At 33.2% G+C, this 20,809-nt stretch overlaps 1 protein-coding gene across 2 annotated transcripts in view; it reads left to right on the plus strand.

Moving 5' to 3' along the window:
• Positions 1-755: 755 nt before the first annotated feature.
• The window catches only part of LOC105327689 (dynactin subunit 1), a 276,187-nt gene continuing 256,133 nt past the window's right edge, over positions 756-20,809 (plus strand). For both annotated transcript variants that reach the window (XM_034473808.2, XM_034473809.2), the window contains exons 1-4: positions 756-907; positions 15,439-15,549; positions 18,407-18,522; positions 18,694-18,814. In XM_034473808.2, coding sequence (XP_034329699.1) covers positions 15,447-15,549; positions 18,407-18,522; positions 18,694-18,814 — 340 coding nt within the window. In that variant the 5' untranslated portion in view covers positions 756-907; positions 15,439-15,446. The remainder of the gene's footprint in view (positions 908-15,438; positions 15,550-18,406; positions 18,523-18,693; positions 18,815-20,809) is intronic.

The raw sequence follows: 20,809 nt of genomic DNA on the forward strand, positions 1-20,809 counted from the left end.
TTCGTGTGGTAAGACAGAAGATACGTACCATTATTTTTTCACATGTATAATAAATATAAAGATGCTAGAAATGTTCTATTTAATGACGTTTTTCAAATTGTAAATCTTAACATTGTCAATACTCATGTTTTACTTTGGGGTGACAGTTCAATAAGTGACAATGAAAACAGGCATTTATTTACATTAGTTTATAATTTTATCAAAAATACTGAAAGATTTAACAGATCTTATATCTACTAGCACACCGTTGTTTATTATATACGTGTCAATTGCATATATGTATACGACCATTCTATCCACTGACCTTTATTTATGTTGCGTACACATATATTGTATTATATCTTTGTATTGGGAGAGGGTGGTCTAAGTTATGGAACTTGTGTCCAATCCAAATTGTATTTTTGTACAATAAAAATATGTTCAAATCAAATCAACGCAATTAAAGAAAAATTCGGGCATATACAACTATGGTTCAACATATTAATATTGTATCATATTATTAAATGTGTTTAGTGTTCATTCTCGCGCTCGCGCAGGATATCGTACATTCTTTCATGTAGTATGACACTACATGAAAGAATATATGAATGAATGAAGCAGCGTTAATGGAAACAAATGAAAAATGGGAAATGAAAACATGAAATGTTGAAATGAATGAACGCTATGATGATGAATAATTAACTATGAAATAATATTATAATCATGTGACATTCTCGCTTGCACTACTTTGACCGAAACAGCTTTGCACCAAAGGTCGAAACTACAAAGGTCCGGATAAACTTCAGGCCAAACGTACCTTGGACCGAACTGAGAAAAGGCCGAAACGATTTGTTACCGTCTATTGATTCTCGGTGTTATAAGCGGACTTTCATTTTAAGTTATCAGACACTATTGACTATATACTGATGTGAGTTATTTTACTTAATTGTCGTTATTTTATCTTACAAAATGTTACAAATGTTTTATGCACGTGAATTTGTTGAATGTTGAATGGGATTATTTCATAACGTTATCCCTAGAAATGTGTTCGTCATTTATGCCGATGTGAAAACACAGATGTCAAAGAAAAGTACCGAAATGCCTCTCTGGGAAAAAAAAAATATATATATATATATATATATATATATATATATATATATATATATATATATATATATATATATATACACGTTATATATATATATATCCATGTTGAAATGAATTTGTTAGTCTGAAATGTAAATCGATCCATTTGATGATGTTATCCAGGAGGGGTAACTCTTATTTTAGTTAGCACCAGAGACATAAATAACATTTAAGGTGGCTCTATACACCACTTTTTGATGACGTAGTACGCAAAAAAGTAACTCTGGAAGCATGTAATTCCGGTGTTATATAGTGCCTTTTCCCCCTAGCCATCTTTCCCCCCGGAAAAATGGCTATATAGCAGTTCTTCCCCCCGGAAAAATGGCTATACAGGGTTTGAAATTAACAGTCGCCCACTCGCCATTTGTGACTAAGTTTTCGTGTGGGTGATTTGAAAATGCAATTCCAGGGGCCTACATGGCGATTTAATAATTCCTAATGCCAACACATCTTTTTTCCAAATTTGTCCGAATGTTTCATATTTTCATTTGTGTTGATCACTCGGACGCTTATCTTTACCTATCTTCACTTTGAAGCCTACGTTTTGATGATCAAGACTATGAAGGTCTTCATCAGTCAAGCGTTTCATAGTGTATCAAGAAACATTACTTTCAAAGCGTTTAACTGATTTCGGCATTGTTATAATATTTCAATTTATGGCAATAGTTGTATCAGCCAGCCAAAAGAAAAGGATTTTTATTTGTAATAGGAGATGGATTAACCAATACAGATGTAAAGGAACAAGACATGTGGTTGATTCAGAAGACTTGAGTTATGAGTTTTAGAAAATGAAGTGTTTGAAAATTTTAACAAAAATTGAAATTCAATATGAATGAAGATATATGTACCATGGCATGTTATTAAATGATATAAAAAAACCTCTTTTTTATCTTATTTAAATTAAAAGTGTGGGCAACTAAATTTTGATGTGGGCCCCCGGAATGACGAAGTTTAGTAGCCCACATGGCTAGGAAAAAAATCAAGTTAGTTTAAAACCCTGCTATATAGCAGTTTTTCCCCCAGGGAAAAGTGACTATATAGTGGGCTTTCCCCCTTTTTATAGCCAGATTACCCCCACGGAAAACCTACTATATAGTGGATTTTCTCCCTTTTTTTACATTCCGGCCATGTATATGGCGGACCATTCGTGGCAATAATTTGCAAAAATTTATATGATATTAATTTCTCATAAAAAGGACAATTATGGCATTTATTAATACATGAATAAAAAAGTATTACATGGTTTTTTAACCCCAAATATGATCATCATCGTTTATTTCACCTGTTCTTTCACCTGTTCTTACTCCTTTTACACGAATTTCGGAATCTTTTTCATCTAATCGATGCTTATCTACAGTTTCGACTTCGACGTTAAGAACACGTGAGAACACATTTGAGTAAAAATACGCTGGTTTGGAACTTTAATTTTCCAATGTATTACCATCTCTGTATAAGCTTCTGCGAGGGAACTTACTGACCAATCTTGACTTAATTTTGTAGAGGAAGGGAATAAAAAGTGGAAATGTATTACTCCCTTTGCCCAAAAGGCTATCGATTTTAAATTAATACCGTTTGAGTTGACGATCTTAAAAACAATTATATATTTCTTCTTCTAAATATCAAACGGGAGACAGAGTGCAATGATATGATGAGAACTGAAATGTTTTAGTTTTTTTTTATTGATTGGGTTCTAAATCATGGGTAAGGGGTATTTTAATTGATTATATATTAAAAACATGTGAAAAGTTAGTGTTTACAATTTTGTTATAAAGTTACGCATATTCATATTTTTAGCACATTTTTTACGAAACACGAGATTTTATGATGTAAACATTTAAAAAAAAAAAAAGAAATGTCTTCACAACCAGAACAATGTCGGCATCTTTGCTGGTTACTTTGGAAAATGTGAAATGGAGCCTGAACTAACCTTATGTATATATTTACACTCACTATTTGCTAATTTTTCCACTTTTAAGTTTGCAAATTAACGTGATTTATAGATATACAATTTGGAAAACGATGCCATATAAATCAAGATATACGATTCACTTACCTAAAAATCGTATAATACTATTTGTTTCATATTTTTGCAATAAAGATTTACTTCTGTACCATATTATTTCTTCGAACAATGAAACAAGGGTAATTTAAAAAAAACCCCAAAACCCCCAAAAAACCAACACATCTATTGTGATGAGCTGACTTATTTTTTTTAAATATAAGCTTGGTCTTCTAATCAACTAACAAGTAGAAAAGTCGTATACATGTATGCGCTTAGGTTGGTTATTTATTTTTAATTTTCAGTTGCTTTTATGAATAACAGTTTATTGATTTATTTATCTAGTTATTTATTATATCATTAGTCATCTTATGAATTGATTAATTAAATGTTTTGAAGAATAATGAATTTACCCCGCATACATTTTAAACAAATTTTGTTCGTAAACTTTGGACTAAACATGATATGGGTGCCTAAGATGGCCCCCTTAAATGAACATCATCGTTTTACTTCAATTCTTTTTTTTCTTTGTACAGATATATATGTGATGTTTATACATATTGTTCATTTTGATTCAAGTGCTCACATTTAAGAAATATGACATCGTAAAGACAACCTTTTCCCGCCATTTTTGCAATTTTAGCATAAAACAGCTTGTTTTCAAGCAGTTTTTCTTTCAGAAAACATAGAGCGCATGCTTGAACAAACAAAATATTTTAATCAGATATATATATATATATATATATATATATATATATATATATATATATATATATAGCCAAGACTTATAAGTAACTAAAAAAATCTTTGTTCAAGCATGCGCTCTATATTTCCCATTTGTAAACGGATAAGAAAAATGTCAATTTTTGACCGATTTTGATTGAATTTTGGTCATCTTTAGTTTTTGAAATATGGGGCCCTAAAAAATACATTTTCTTTATAATTTGATTTCAAATATCGGGCTCGAAAACAACAAAGGCCCCTACCCTGCATGGGGGCTAAAATCTTCAGTGTCATCTACTAGTGGTATAACACTATCACTGTGATAATATGGTTAAGTGGTCATCTCTAGAATATGAGATTCGGATCCCCACTTATAGAACACTATTAAATCATTATAATGGGGTTTTAAACATCGGGCCCTGAAACATCAAGGGCCCCTACCCTGAAGGCTGAAATTTTCAGAGTCATCTACAAGTGGTAAACCACTGCCACTATGAAAATATGGTGATATGGTCATCTCTAGATTATGAGACATTGGACCCTAAAGAATATGCACTATAATCATTATAATAGGATTTTAAAAATCGGGCTCTGAAACACTGGAAACAAAATCTCTCTAAAACAGAGGTTTAGTCTGGATGAAATTTTCACAAACAGACAGACAGTCTGATAGATTTATCAAAAAATTCTTAAAACATTCTCGCTTAGTACAATTTCAGAACACAGAATTATGCATATAAGTGTATAACTTGTAAAACCAAGTATTTTTTTTTTCAATTAATTACTTAAATTAAGTTTTATGCGTAATTCCATTACACACATCTTCTATTTTCAGCATAGTCTATAAAAATAATAAATCGGCAAAACGAAACTTAACCTTTATAGATGAATGCAGTTATACATGTATGCAACCTGGGAGTGTAGAAACATTAATTTTAATCCTTACTGGATTTCCATCAATATATTTTTATAAAATCTGAACGAAAAAGCGTGAGGGAGAAACCTTACTATGGGGGAAAAGCTACTATATAGTAGCTTTTCCCCCCAGGGGGAAAGGCTACTATATAGTAGGTTTTCCGGGGGGAGAAGCTACTATGGGGGAAAAAATGCTATACAACACCGGTACTGGCTGATTTAAACTGAGGCGAATTGTGTGGGAACCGCTCTTTTGAAAAATTTGTTAAGTGAATAGATTTAATTTGATAATTGGAAAATTCATTACTTACAAGTAATGTGGTATGTGACACCTTCACATTGTGTGGTATTTTTTATCGAAATAAACAATAAAATTAAGTATAATTTTTTAAAGAGTTTCTTTACCATCATCGATATGTTGCACCGTAGCGCTGTGGGTTAGTGGGTTCACTACAAACCAGTAGGTCATGAGTTCGATTCCCGCTGAGAACAATAAATTTTTTTACTTTCCAAAAATTTCTAAAATGTATTTTTTGATTTAATACCGTGAAAGAAAATTCTAAACCGGTGAAAATATTTCAATTATAATATACTTTAATGCACATTAATATCCACACCTAATTAACGGGGATGAGAGGGTTGCGTTGAATTTCTCTCAGGTTGGGATACATAAATCCTATTAGCCTAGTCAATGTTCCCCTTTATTTATTTGACTTAGTTTTGCATCAAAGCGAATATATTCACTTATACAGGGCAAAGTCTATAATGAAATATGTATGCATTTATCATTCCAACATTATATTTAGGAAATTTTCTTGAACTCAGAAATGAAAAGTCCCCAAGGTGTTTAGGCCTTGGGACTTAGGAACGATAACCCTTACCTGAGGAACTTTCATACCAAATAAAATTTAAAATATTTATTGTGTTTATTTGCAATGGTTTTCATTCAATTTTTTACGTCACATTTATTAAAATACATTTTCTTATAACATCAAGCAACTTTGTCAGATGATTTGTCAACAGAGTAAGAAAATATGAAAAATTATGTTTTGGGGAAATATTAAAAAAAATTGCAATAATAACATTTTTGAATGTTAAGAAGTGTAATAATTTTTTTTATGTGTCCGAAGGACATATCCGTCATATGACAAACAAATTTCTCTCAATTTGTTAATAGCTGTCTTTTAAAAATTTTTTTTTTATAAAAACACGAAAAAACATTTTAAAAATTCTTTAAAAATACCTATAGTATCCCTATTATCATTTTAATTTTGATAAGTATATGTTTTGTGGTCTCTTTTGAGATTTGGAATAAACTGTGGGTGTAAAGAGCCACCGTAATTTTTTATTATGTCTCTGTTGGCTTTAAGGGGTGGAGTTGAATGATTTTTCTATGTTATTCTATGTTTCTATGTTATTCATTTCTGAGTCCTATGTGTGCCATAATTTAAATCAAAATGGCGGTGCTCAAGTGTGAAGCGTAAAGTATGTCAAAACAAGTAAAAATTTGCTTAATACTTTGTCATTTCACCCTTAACCCTAAAAATTTTCCTCATCCTTCTTGGCAAGGAATTATATAAGCCCTGAATGTATTCCATGGGGAGACTTTGCCAAATGTCAATGATTGCCCAGGACAGCTTGTCAGGGGTGTTGATGGTTTCCACACGGGTGCTGGTCACTTCGCCCCAAAGCCAAAGCGCCCCATGCACGAGCGCCCCAAATTTTTCTTGGTGCGCCCCAAGTACAATTCATGAGCGCCCCAAGTGTATGTCACGAGCGCCCGAATTATATCTCACGAGCCCCCCCAAAATGCAGTGTCCAACTTTCAAATTTTTCCAACCAATTTTGAATCATTTTGAATTTTGGCTTTTTTTTTCCAAAACATTAAATGGCTCTAAAATGAGGTGGCCTCCCCGTGGGTAGAGCTGGGCAACGTTATTTCAAATTATATAACAGCAAACTGCCTCTTTTTAAAATGAGACAAGAAATACATCGATGTTTGAGTAATTTAAATCGGGTCAACTCATTTCCTAAATAAAATTAAAAGCAAACTTTGGTGCGCTCGTGAAAATAATCCAAAAAAATTGAGGTATTATTTTGGGGCGCTCGGAATAATAAGGTGTACGTTTAATGAGATTCCATCGAAGATTAATTAAGACTAAAAAACAAAACCATTTTGGGGCGCTCATGAAATTAATCCAAACTTGGGGACTCGTACACCAATGTTGATTTTAGTTCAAAATAGAACAGTCTCATTTTGGGGCGCTCGTGTAAATGATGCATATTTAACGTAAAAGTGAGATTCTCCAACGTACATTTTAAAGCAAAATCAGGTTTCAAATAATTATCAAAAAAAAATCCAACAAGATTCTATGCAAAATCGAGGCATCACATTTTTGGGCGCTCGGAAAAAGATATCAAGAATGTGTTCATTGAGATTCTACGAAGATATTAAGACGTAATCAGGAAAACCATTTTGGGGCGCTCGTGAAAACGATCCCAATTTTAGTACAATATTGGAAAGTCCAATTTTGGGGCGCTCGTGCAAATTATCCAAGACGTAAGGTGTAATGATAATTTTACTTTGGGGCGCTCGTGAATACATTTGGGGCGCTCGTGAAACATAATTGGGGCGCTCCAAAAAAAATTTTGGGCGCTCGTGCATGGGGCACTTTGGCTTTGGGGCGATACGACAGTAACCCTTCCACACGCTGCTGCAACTTTTGTTTAAGTTTGTTGAACATTTTCTATAATGTTTAAATGGGGAGATTGGGCAGGCCAGCTGATACAATTTATACAATTCCTGGCTTTGTAATACCTGACATCGTGAGTGCAGTGGATATAGAGGCCTTATCGTAATTGAATAGAAAGTTTTGGTTGGGAAAATTGGTGGCGATTACGGGTCACAAGTTGTCATCAAGGATTTCTATGTACTTATGACAATTAACAGTGCCACTTACTGTTGTAATTGTGCCCACACCATGGTATGTGATACGCCCCCAAATCATGACTGAGATTTTCCGTTAAGACGGGGGGCAAAAATCTGGGAACTCGGCCTCGTCCTTGCGCTGCCAAACATAGAAATGGTTGTTTTGTCCCAAAACAACCTGCCTTTAATAAGAGAAAATCACTCTATCCCACTGACTATTCATATGGCAATTCAGCTTTCCTGGACACCAGGCTAATTGTTTTTTTTAGCTCACCTGAGCTGAAAGCTCAAGTGAGCTTTTCTGATCACTTTTTGTCCAGCGTCTGTCTGTCTGTCTGTCCATCTGTCAGTCTGTCTGTTTGTCCATCTGTCAGTCTGTCTGTCTGTAAACTTTTAAAATTTTTGACTTCCTATTTCAACTAAACTTGGCACAAAGCATCATTAGGTAAAGGGGATTCAAGTTTGTTAAAATGAAGGGCTAGCTCTCTTTCAAAGGAAGATAATTAGGATTTATTGAAAATTTGTTGATATTTTTCAAAAATCTTCTTTTAGAAGAAAAAAAAGCTGAAACAAAATTACTTGTGTGGAAGTATCCTCAGATAGTGTAGTTTCAAGTTTGTTCAAATCATTGTCCCCGGGGGTAAGATGGGGCCACAATTGGGGTCAAAGTTTTACATTGAATATATACACGTATATATAGAGTAAATCTTTAAAAATTTTCTTCTCAGAAACCAATCAGCAAGGAAAGCTAAAACTTGTGTGGAAGCTTCCTCATGTAGTGTAGATTTAAAGTTGTGAAAATCATAACCCCCAGGGGTTGGGTGGAGGCCACAATGGGGGGTCGTACTTTTACTTAGGAATATATACTATATAGTGTAAATCTTTTAAAATTTTCTTCTCAAAAACCATTAGGCCAGAAGAACTAAAACTTGTGTGGAAGCATCCTCAGAGGGTGTAGATTCAAATTTGTACAAATCATTGTCCCTCGGGATAAGGTGGGGCCACAATGTAGTGAAGATACAAATTTGTGAAAATGATGACTTGGGGGGGGGGGGGGGAGATGGAGCCACAAAATGGAGGGGGGTTGAACTTTTAAATAGGAATATATAAAGTGTAAATCTTTTCAAATCTTTATCTCAGAAACTAATCAGCCAGGAAAGGGGGGTGCAAAAATTACATAGGAATATATACGAGGGTCAATCAAAAAATACGAAGACTTTTACTACAGCTATGTCATTTAACGTCATATAACTACTAAATTTAGTAGACATAATAAAACAATTGTTTCGAACAATACGAAATAAAAAAAGTTAATATATTCCTTTATTTCTAAGAAATATTTAGAATCTAATCCTGCAAAAATGAGGTCACGGCGCATGGTCAAACTTAGTGTTCTGTCAACAATAAACCATATAATGTTGAAAGTAATATATCCATAAATTGGGCTTAAAACCAAATAATACTGAAATTTAAAATCAAGAATTGTCATGATATTCTATATACCAAATAATGACAGGATATATAGATATATTGAACAGATATTAGTAATTAAAGACAGATAGTCCTCTTTAGAATTGACTATAAACATTGATGTCGGCGGACGTCACGGCGCAACAAAAAATATAAACAGTATAGATTTAACTTGGAAAAAAGCCAATAAAAACCGTGAAAATGCTCAATGGTGGAAAAAATATGTAAAAAATTATTTTTACATATTTGTTTACTCTTACACATTTTATGGGGGGTTGTGGCAACTGTACTTTGGACATCAAACAGAACGGAAGAGAGTAGAATATCTGTAAATATTTTGACAAAAGAATAAACAACGTCATCTCACATTTGGGGATTTTCTTATTGTAAGCGAAAAGACATGCGGCCAAAAAAAACTTTGAGGAACAAAATATTAAGATTTTTGAACAAATGTGAACCAATTAGACGTCAAGTGATATAAATTGTACGGTTAAGGGCACAACAGACTAAGGGTGATACAAAGATTGGATATTTCTCTTAACTGTGACAAAACATGTTGGTTTTAATAAAATACCTTTTCATCAAATGGAATGAAACTTCGTATATATATCAATAAAATAAATGTTGTTGCATAACTTAATCTGTAGGTTATGACTTTTATGAAAATTTCATGATAGACAGCCCAATTGTCTTCGTTTTTTTTGATTGACCCTCGTAAATAGAAAAAAATTAAAATATATTTTTCTTAAAACCATTTGCCCAGTAAAGCTATAAATTTACTGAAAGCAACCTAAGATAATGTAGATTTAATTTCTTTTAAATCAAAATCTTGAGGAGCAGGATATAGGCATGGTCAGATCTATCATAAAGCCCTTCGGGCTTCATTGGATTTGACCGCGCCCAACCTAAATTATCACTTCATAATACTCAAAGAATGATTTCTTTTTCATTAAATAAATGCTTATCTAAAGCGATCTTGAAGAATTTCAGGATGCTTGTAGATCCAATAGCTCACCGCTTTTATTCTAAGCTCTATAGGTATATTAGAATAAGCAGAAGTTTAAAATAATGTAAAAGTAGTGGAAAGTCAGGGGTGTAGCTTGAGCAAATTTATTGCGGCAGGGGGTATGGGGGCTGCCTGAGGCCACCAGCGGGTCCAGGGCAGAGCCCTGGTGGGAGGTTTCCTTTGAAAAATGAAATTTGCAGTTTTAGAATGTGAAAAAACCCATTGTCCGGAACAAAGTTTTGTTATTTTACATTTCAGACCAGCATCTATTTACAGTATTGTCATATACAAATTTTTGAATTATAAGAAATTTTTGAATTCTTTATAATTCAAAAATGTGTATACGACAGTATTTAATAAAATAAAACTTCTAACATATTTTAGATGAATGAAGATTTTTAACCGGGTTTTCCAACGGAAAAATCCGGTTATTAAAATGGTGAAAATGGCGGGCGGGTGGGAGGGCAGGCGGCTGCCAAAAGGGTACCCTCATTGTACGGATAACTCCTCCTACAGTTCTCAAGATAGGAAGTTGTTCTTTTGCAGATCAATTGTACATATATCAGAGGTGTGCATATTGCTAGGATTTTGATTTCTGATAATTTATCGAAAAAATACCAGCTTTTGAACTTAGTCATTTTTTGGCAAAATATTGCATATAGGGTACCTTCATTGTACGGATAACTCCTCCTACAGTTCTCAAGATAGGAAGTTGTCCTTTTGCAGATTAATTGTACATATATCAGAGGTGTGTATATTGCAAGGATTTTGATTTCCAATAATTAATCGAAAAAATACCTGCTTTTGAACTTAGTCATTATTTGGCAAAATATGGCATAAAGGGTACCTTCATTGTACCGATAAGTCCTCCTACAGTTCTCGAGATAGGAAGTTGTTCTTTTGCAGATGAATTGTACATATATCAGAGGTGTGCATATTGCAAGGATTTTGATTTCTGATAATTTATCAAAAAAATACCAGCTTTTGAACTTAGTCATTTTTTGGCAAAATGTTGCATATAGGGTTCTCCATTTCACTGAATACGGGTTGACATGAATTATGGATACAGTTCACATAAAAGAAAACCCGGTTTGCTGTCACATTGACAGCTTTTCACTTGTTAATTTAATTGTTTTACTTCAAAATACAGACCCTGAAACGTACTACTACACCAAAAAAGCGTGCGACTTTCGTGCGAGAAACGTTTCGTGTAAACCGTTTAGCGTTTCGTGTGAATCGTGAAGCGTTTCGTGTAAACCGTTTAGCGTTTCGGGCAAAGCGTGCAGCGTTTCGGGCAAAGCGTGTAAATCGTTTCGGGCAAAGCGTGTGAGAACTGTGTGAAACGTTCATCAGATTTCATTCGGAACTCTCTGACAATTTAATTGTTTCAAAATAGTGTTCGTGTTAAACATTACTGTTTGTGATTGGCAAAACTCCTTTGAGATATTCTCGTGAAAAAAATCTATAAGAAATGATATACTTATCTTTTTACAAAATTGAATTAATTTTTAACAAACAAAAGAAAAGTACGCGTATTGAAAGAAGACTAGCTACTGAGACTATTCGGCTGTGTACAACCAGTACACATAAACTCGGACATCGGGTAAGACCTGCACCTGGCTGAACCTGTCAATCAAACTCTGTGTATTCGTTTTCATTGGATGGTCACGCGTCTCTTTTTTTTGTCAATAGCAAATGAAAATTTAATGATTTCAAGGTAGTCGGAATCAGAATTTGGTGATGCACACAATTTCAGTGATAGATTATTTAATATTAATTTGAACAAAATTAAATGTAAACATAGAAAGAAGATATACTGTTCATTTCTATGAAATGCGGGAAGTAAATTCTTCTGAATCCCGATTAAAAATATTTCTACAAGTTATTATTTTAATTATTTAAACACTGATAACGGAAAAAACAAGTAATTAACACACTGAAATTTTCCTAAAATGTACACATGCAATTAATTATTATGGGAATCTATATGTAGGGTACTTAATTCAAATAGATTATGATAGATATATTGTACGCCGTTATGCGGGGCGCCGGTTATGTATACGAATATTGAGACAAAAATCTAAGTCATTTTTTATGTTTTGTTCTTTCCGAAATCCGAAATAGTAATGAGAACTTTCTTTATTGTTTAATCCATTGATTTTTTCTGTGATATTATGTACGGAACATTTATTTATGCGAATGATTCGACATAAAAAAAAATTTAATCGGTTGTTTTATTTTATAGCATTTTCTAACTTATGTGACTAATTTTATTTTACATCACTTTCAAAATTATCAATGTAAATAATTACAGGTTTATTTACAATTAGTATTTTTACATCGTATTCTTTGAAACCAATAAAAATATTAATGTGAGAAGAAAAAACAAATCCCGGCGAATACTAAAAAACCGATTTCAGTTTGTAATCATACGGATTTTATTTTTGGTATTGAATATTGTGTTACGGTAACTTTTTACTCTGGAATATTTAGTATTTACGGGACTAATAAGAATCATGGATATTTTTTTGAGCAATAAATATATTTATAGAAGTAATATTTTTGGCTAATTCTGTGAATAAATAATTGTTTGCTTTAAATATAAGTACCAAATTAATTTAATGAATCAATTCAATACTTCTGTACATATATGTTTCTAATATCAGTATTTCTATTATTTCGTGTTTTCTTAAAATTACTCCTTACTAAGAGAGTCAGGGTAAAAATCCGAGAGGACCCGAATTGATCAGGATAAAATTGTGTCCAAAGCGTGTGAAAAGCGAGCAATTCGTTTCGTGTGAATCGTTTCGTGTAAACCGTTCAGCGTTTCGTGTAAATCGTTTAGCGTTTCGGGCAAAGCGTGCAGCGTTTCGTGTAAACCGTTCAGCGTTTCGTGTGAACCGTTTAGCGAGCGTGTAGCGAGCGTGCAGCGAGCGTGTGGTGTAGTAGTACGTTTCAGGGTCTGTATTAATGGGCCGATTTGGCGTTTTTTCCTCTCTATATAATCATTATGCTCAGGTTTTGTAATATCTATTTCTGATATCGATATTACATGTACATGTTCATCTCCTGGTGAGAAAATATTGGGGTAATAAATTACTAAGCTAAGAGAAATGATGTCATTATTTTTTTTTTAATATGAAACAAAGTGTTGGGCCTTAACTGCTAAAATCTATTTTGAATTTGAGTATTTAAACATTAATGAAATAATTGAGTGATTTATATGTGTTTCTCTTAAGTACCTGATGTCGATTCTGGGCTGTTGTTTTTCCTTTTCTTTATAAACGATGTAAGCTTTGTTGTTTGTTTTTTCTTTTTATCCATATTTTCCCACATAAACAACTCTTAAGATTTTATTGGATCAAGAGCCCGATCGGATAAATTTTGATCCCGATCACATTGAAATGAAAGTATATTATCAACATTTTTATTTATTAGATTTGTTTAATTTTTACAAAAGAAAGAATTTCTAGCTACTATGTGGGAGTGAAAATCCCATTGATGGTCAAAAAATTCTAGTGAGGCAGTTGCCTCATTGCCACAATGGAAGCTAAGCCCCTGAAAGTTAAAATCACAGAGCAAAAAGGCGCTTAAACAATGATAGCAAATATTGCAAGTGATTCAATTACATAACATGCATATAATTAATTTTTCATTAAATGCTATCAAGTTTTAATTTAAATAATTTAATTAAGTGGTCTTCCTTGGCTAAGCGTTGCATTTCATATTCATGTGGAAGTTTATAAAATGGGAATAATTTAAATTTTCCCTGGCCGCATGCAGCAAAATGTTTACATCATGAAGTATTACGGACACTCGGGTTTTTAATCTGCTGCATGTGGACACTATCATGTGCGTTTAGTTTCTCCATCTGTCCAATATAAAATTTTTTGCATTTCTGGCAAATAGCACAATAAATAACATTTTCCAATTTACTGCTCATCGACAAATTGGCAGGGATTCCCATCATGGATTTTAGTAGAATTGTATTTCCTTCTATGTAGGCATAAAATTGCTGCATTTTTTCATGAATGGAATTTTTTTGCGCATTATTAAACAAGCCTTGTGTTTAAGATTTGGTGCTTTTCATTGGCTTCTGATTACGTCTTCGGATTGTAAAAGTTTTTTCGTATTTTCTGACTGTTCTAAAATAGGATGAAGTCTTTATATGCCTCTGTTAGAATATTTCTGTTCCTTGGATTGTGGGTCACAACAAAAGCAAGTTTTCCGTCATTGTTGGGAGTATTAGAATACCGGCAAGGTTTACGTAGAACATGCAAAGGAATTTTTGATACTCTTTTTATTCCAGTGTTTATTAAATTTATTGGGTATTTCTGTCGTTGAAGAAATAATTTTAATTCTTTCAGACGTCAAGAATGTAAGGTTTTGTCTGTGATAATTGTACCAATTCTCCGTGCTAAGTTAAACTGATTATTGTGTTTTGTGTGAGAAGTGTGGTATGATAAAAAATCCTGATATTGGTGTGTGTCTTTGGGTTTACAGTATAAATCTGTTGTAATACATGACCCATTTTTATGATACATAGATCTAAGAATTGAAGTTCCTTATTACTTTTCTCCATCAAAAATTGTATTGATTCGAGTTATGAATGATATTTCTCTAAAATGTCTTCCCCTTCAGTTCAGAAAATAAAGCAGTCATCAAGATAGCATTTTAAAGCTTGAATCTGATTGGCCAACATTTTTATATTTATAGTCATTCTTAAAAGGTTGCTCCGAGATAACCCTGTATGAAATGATGTTAAATCTTACAAATATAGTGTATGATACTATCATAGAGCATTTTTTGAGTCTGAATAAATTTTAATTAGATTGAAAGAGGGGATGGTGCCTGTTATACACCAGTGCATGTTATAAGATTGTTTCTTTATTATGCCCCCCTTGCTGCTGTCTGTCGGTTGATCGGTCTGTCGGTCGGTCCACCAACATTTCATTTTCTTCACAGAGGATGAACATATTGAAATGAAATTTAGTATACAGGTTTATCATGATAATATCTAGGTCAAGTTCGATATTGGGTAAGATCGAGCATTTTTCAACAGAGTTATGGCCCTTGGGCGTAGAAAAATTCCAGTTATTTGCAGTTTCTGCTCATTTTCTTTGTGGATGTTTCCAAGGGAGGGGGGCATAAGTGTTTCACAAACATCTCTTGTTTACATAGATTTTATTCTGAGTGAAAGCTTGAAATAAGGAAGGATTGCACTACAAAAATGTTTTCTTAACAAGTACCTTTCATACTTCTTATAAACAGAGTTGAAGATGGCAGATGGAAAGTCTGTCAAAGTTGGAACACGTGTGGAACTAACAGACAAAGGGCTTGTGGGAACCGTGGCTTATGTAGGAACAACACTATTTTCTAGTGGTAAGTAAAGTTCAGAAATAGAACTTGTTAATCTAAATGATTGTATTCATACTTCCATTATGATTAGTAAAAACAAAATTACAATACTAACTGAAGATATGTTAATATCGGGTATATGAAGAATTGCTAATTTTAAGACAAAATTCACTAAATATCTGATAATTGGTCCATCAAATCTTTGTCCAATAAAGGCAAGTAAAATTTCTAAAATTTGTATCTATACTTCTATATTAAAATAATAGACTCGAATTTTTGGTCTTTGATACCGAGAAATCGGAAGAATACTGTCTTTTGTTTTATAAATTTTATACATCATTGGTACTTGAAGATTACCAATTTGTTTTTAATTTTTCTCAGTTGAGCTTCGCTAATTAATAATCAATGAAAATTCCTCAAAAAATTCTGGAAATCACCTGGATTTTTTGGATTTTACAATCTTGCGCTTGTGCAATACATTTAGGCTAACGGGATCTTTAGTTTTTGTTTCCACAATATCACATCTGTATGAATAAACTCAGAAATGATAATACAAATCCTGGTAAATTTTCAATGGACTTTTGGTATATATTCTGTTCATATATTTTAATGATCTCTTATGAGAGAAAGTATGAAATAACAAATATACATTTCAACTAAGTACTTACTTTTGTCTTCGTGATGACAAAAAGTATTTGATTACATGCAAAAACGTTACATTATGTTTGTTAGGAGAGTTAAGATAGAATATGTTTTATCGTATAAATGAATAATGTCCTACGGACCCAGTTTTACAAAGAAAATACGTGTACGTTAGTGAAAAGGTGTTGAATTCTTCCATTCTATGGATAAAAAATTTTTTTTGAAAGGTATTTGCAGTCTCAAAAAGGTTTGTTGTGATGAATTTGACTGGTTTTTTTCAAGGCAATTCATTAACTTTCTCCAAAATCGTTTCGGAGTGACTCTGCAATTTTCTGCTACATTACAGGTATAAGGGAGGTATTCTAGTTGTGGTGAGGGCCTTTCCTGAGACACAGTTAGATTATTCAAACTAAGGAAAATGTAGTGAAATTAATAGCATTATTGTAGGCTTGTAGCTTTGTTAAGTAAATGTCAATAATAAGGTGTGTCGATGTACAGTGGGGCCTCAAATATCTGGACGCCAGATAACCGGACGCTTCAGTTTACGGACGATTTTATTTGGGAACCGATTTTTTGATACGTTATTTTGTCTCATTTATCCGGAATTCCGCGTTCCGGATCTGGACAGTCTATTTATACCACAAAACACTGATTTACTACTAATCTTGCTTCATTTATCCGGACGGTAAAGTTTGATGATACCCTACTCAGTACAAAAGATTACACCTGTCAATTAAGTTTCAAACATTTTTACGTGCTAGACCCTCATGAGTAGCTTGTATAAACACACTGACTTCCCAAATCACTTTCAAAAATTGGAAAATTGCGAACAACAGTGTATCACACACATACCACACTTGGACACAAAGAATTTAGCTAGATTCGGTTATCATTATTGTCCGGTTAATATTTCATGACAAATAATAAAATAAAACAGAGTTCTTTATATCTAAAAACGTTCATATCAACAGACAACTCTAGCATGTGTTGCTATATGGTATGAAAGGCAAAAAAACTGGTATCAACACTAGCCATTGTATATGCCCCAGTCACACATTCACGGATCAACTCCACGGTTCTACTACGGAATATTGTCCACGGTTGACACCGGAAAATCAAATAATCGTTAATGCCCCAGTCACACATTCACAGATCAACTCCTAGGTTCTACTACGGAATATTTTCCAAGGTTGAACCGGAAAATTTAATGATACGGAATTAGTACGGATGCACTAAGGAATGGATACAAATTGATACATACGAGTTACTCAGATTTATACAGAGTTGAAACGGACTTCTACGTTCCAAAACGGTGTAGTGAGTTTTCCTTGGGAAGTACTACTGTGGTTTCATCCGTAGTGGAATTTTGAACATGTTCAAAAATTGTCGCAGCTATACAAGTATTGCTACGTTTGGATACGATAACAGACGGAAAAGCCACGGGTCAATACATATCGCCACGAATTATTTCGGATCGCTTCCGAAGCTAATCCGGCATTTAATCCGTGAATGTGTGACTGGGGCAATACAAATACATTATCATTCATGACAACAATAGACACATTTCAGATATCCGGACGCTTCACCTATCCGGACGACTGGACTTGGGAACGAAAGTGTCCGGATAACTGAGGCTCCACTGTACCTATTTTGTAAATGTCTGATATGCAATGTCGACCTGTGAGTGCACGGGTCAAAGTCTAGTGTAAATAAATAAAATAATTCAAAAAATTTGTTTAAACTTTTTTAACCATGTAAAAACCTTCGTATTCTGAAATCTATACTTGCATCACAATAATTTGCTTTATTAATCAAATCAATCTGCATGACTTTACATTTACATGTATTTTCTGTAATATTCGACTAAATGTGTCTTGGGACAAGATCTCACCACAGTTAGAATATGTCTCATACAACTGCAATGTAGCAAATTGGGGAGAATCTATATCTCCAGCTGTACATATACTGGTTATACATGTATTGAAAAATGTCATTAGTAAACTGAGCAAAATAATGACCACAAACCTCCATGAAATGTAAACAGTTATCATAATGGTACAGTCATAATCAATCTAAGGCTGGGCACAATAGGATCCCAAAGACTTAAATATGCAAAATGTGAATCTCCCAGAAGCGTTGATGTACCGGTATGCATGTGCATCTGTTGTTGATGTTTCTTCGCTGTATTTTATTTGTTTCAATCTTAATAGTTTGTATAATCAATATGTGATTTTGGTAGGAAAGTGGATAGGTGTCATTTTGGACGAGGAAAAAGGGAAAAACAATGGAACAGTTCAAGGGAAGACATACTTTTCCTGTGATCCAAATCATGGTATCTTTGTCAGGCAGTCTCAGGTGACAAAATTTGTTTAGTAATCCTTTTTTTAACAAAAAAAAATAGTTCAAAAACTATTTCTTTTGATAATTTGATTGGTTTTGATTCACTTATGGATGGTAGATATCTGATTTAATACTGTTCAAATTAAACAATGCAACAATAATTTTCACTAATTTTTCCCCTCGCAGATTTCTGTCATAGATGAGGGATCAGGTAGGACAACTCCTGTGTCAACTCCAACGACCACTAAACTTCCTGCATCTTCAATAAAGAAATCAGGAATTCGCCCTCCAAGTTATGCAGGAAAAAGTAAGATAACAGTACCTCAATGACCATTTTGATGTTTATTTGTTGCAATTGAATGCTGAATCTGAGCAATAGGTTTTAGATGCTGAATGAGAGGTTAAGGTTTTTAGCTCACCTGAGCTGAAAGCTCAAGTGAGCTTTTCTGGTCAAAAGAGCTAGAGCCACGAAGCATCAAAATGTGCCTTAAATTTTTCACAAAACTCAAGTTTGAAACAATACAAATTGTAATTACTTATAATATAGGGCACAATATTCTGCTTCTATGCACATGAAATTTTTTCACTTCGGCCCCATCGTTTAGCACATGCGCATCATCAAACATACTATGATTGTTAAAAATAGCTGAAAATTGTAGATTTTACTGCAGTTACTGCAGTGCAGTATTTCCCAAATTTGAATGTGGCCACACTTGAGTACCCTTTTGAAACTTTTAAAACTGAGAGATATTGCATAAATGCTTCTGCCTGCAAAATTTCGTAGAGGTACTCAAGTGTGGCCAATGTGTATTTTACAAATTTTGTGAAAATTTTAGTAACAGAAAATAAAACTGACCACTCTATTTTAGGGTAATTATTTGCTTCCATTTTATTGAAATAGCAGAATTTAATTAATAATGATAAAGAATTATTTGTGATTATTTACAAAATCATCACTTTATTAAATATTTGAGGAAGAAATGCATATAAACTGAACCAGGGTTTGACACTAAGGCACGTCCGACCGACATTGTCTAGTAAACGATAGGTCCGGTCGGGTTAAATGTCTGTGTACTAGCCAGACTGGTCGTGTGAAAAAAAAAAGTGTGCACATACTTTTTCTGTAATATTGATATCAATAGAAGAAAAAGCATGCACTTTTTTTTTTCCTAACAGGCATAAATTCTACAAACCGTAATTTAAGTACAACCCAAGGACTAACCTAGAGGATGAAGTGGGGAAAATGCTCACTTTTTGATCGGTAACTTCGCCAGAATTTCTTCCGGACGAAAAGTCCAAGCCGCCCTGTACACGGAGTTCATATAATCGTGTAAAAAAAACCCAAGGGCAATAAAATGATAATTATTTAATTCTAAAGACGTCTTCACAAACTCAGTTTATGCCTGTTGTGATTAATTAATCTAGTCTGTCTTATCTTTAGGGGTTTTAAATACGGGTGATGCAACCACACGCTGTACAAGACGATGTTAATTACTTTAAGGCTAGTGTTGATTCTGTATAACAATGAATTTGTTGGTAACTTGTAATTACCCAATAACACTGCCAAATTTATGCTAAAATAATCATAAACCCTTTGTTTACAGTTATAATATCTCTTTAAAAAAATATAATCCTCAACATAATGGTTGGGTTGGGCTAATGCCACCAGAATACACTAAAAACAGAGGCTGATTTTATTTGTCATTTTAGTTAACACAATTACAACATATTTTATCTATAAAATGTATGAATACATCAAATAATTTAAATTAAATAAACTTGATAATTTTTTTTTCAATTTTTAGAATTTGTTTTATTTTTTAATCATAATGACTTGTTTCTAATCTAATTTAAATTATTAAAGTTTAAATCTGTGAATATCATCATTATTGTTATGCAATTGTCAAGTTATGAAAGTCTCCCCGATTTTTCAAACTTCTCCATGTTTCTCTGTTAAGGAGAAGTAAGGGAAGTCTCCCTAAAGTTTTGTTGCATGGTCCCAACCATTGAATACTTGTATCATTATTAGTACAGTTTGAATTAAATTAAATCTTAAAGAGTGTTTGAATGATTCATTATTGGTAAAGATAAACCAATACAATTTAAAACAGAAACAGGTATTTAATATTTTATGTTTGTCATTACTTTTAGTTTATTTTTGTCAAAATTGGTCAGGGCTAGTGGTAAAAGGGTCAGGGCTAGTGAAAAATTGCTGAGGTAGCCCGACTGGTCTAATAATTCAAAAACTTAATGTCAAACCCTGTGAACTTTAACATGTTTTATCTAGTACTTTTATACTGTG

This window comes from Magallana gigas, chromosome 8, assembly GCF_963853765.1.
Source record: "Magallana gigas chromosome 8, xbMagGiga1.1, whole genome shotgun sequence".
NCBI lineage: Eukaryota > Metazoa > Mollusca > Bivalvia > Ostreida > Ostreidae > Magallana > Magallana gigas.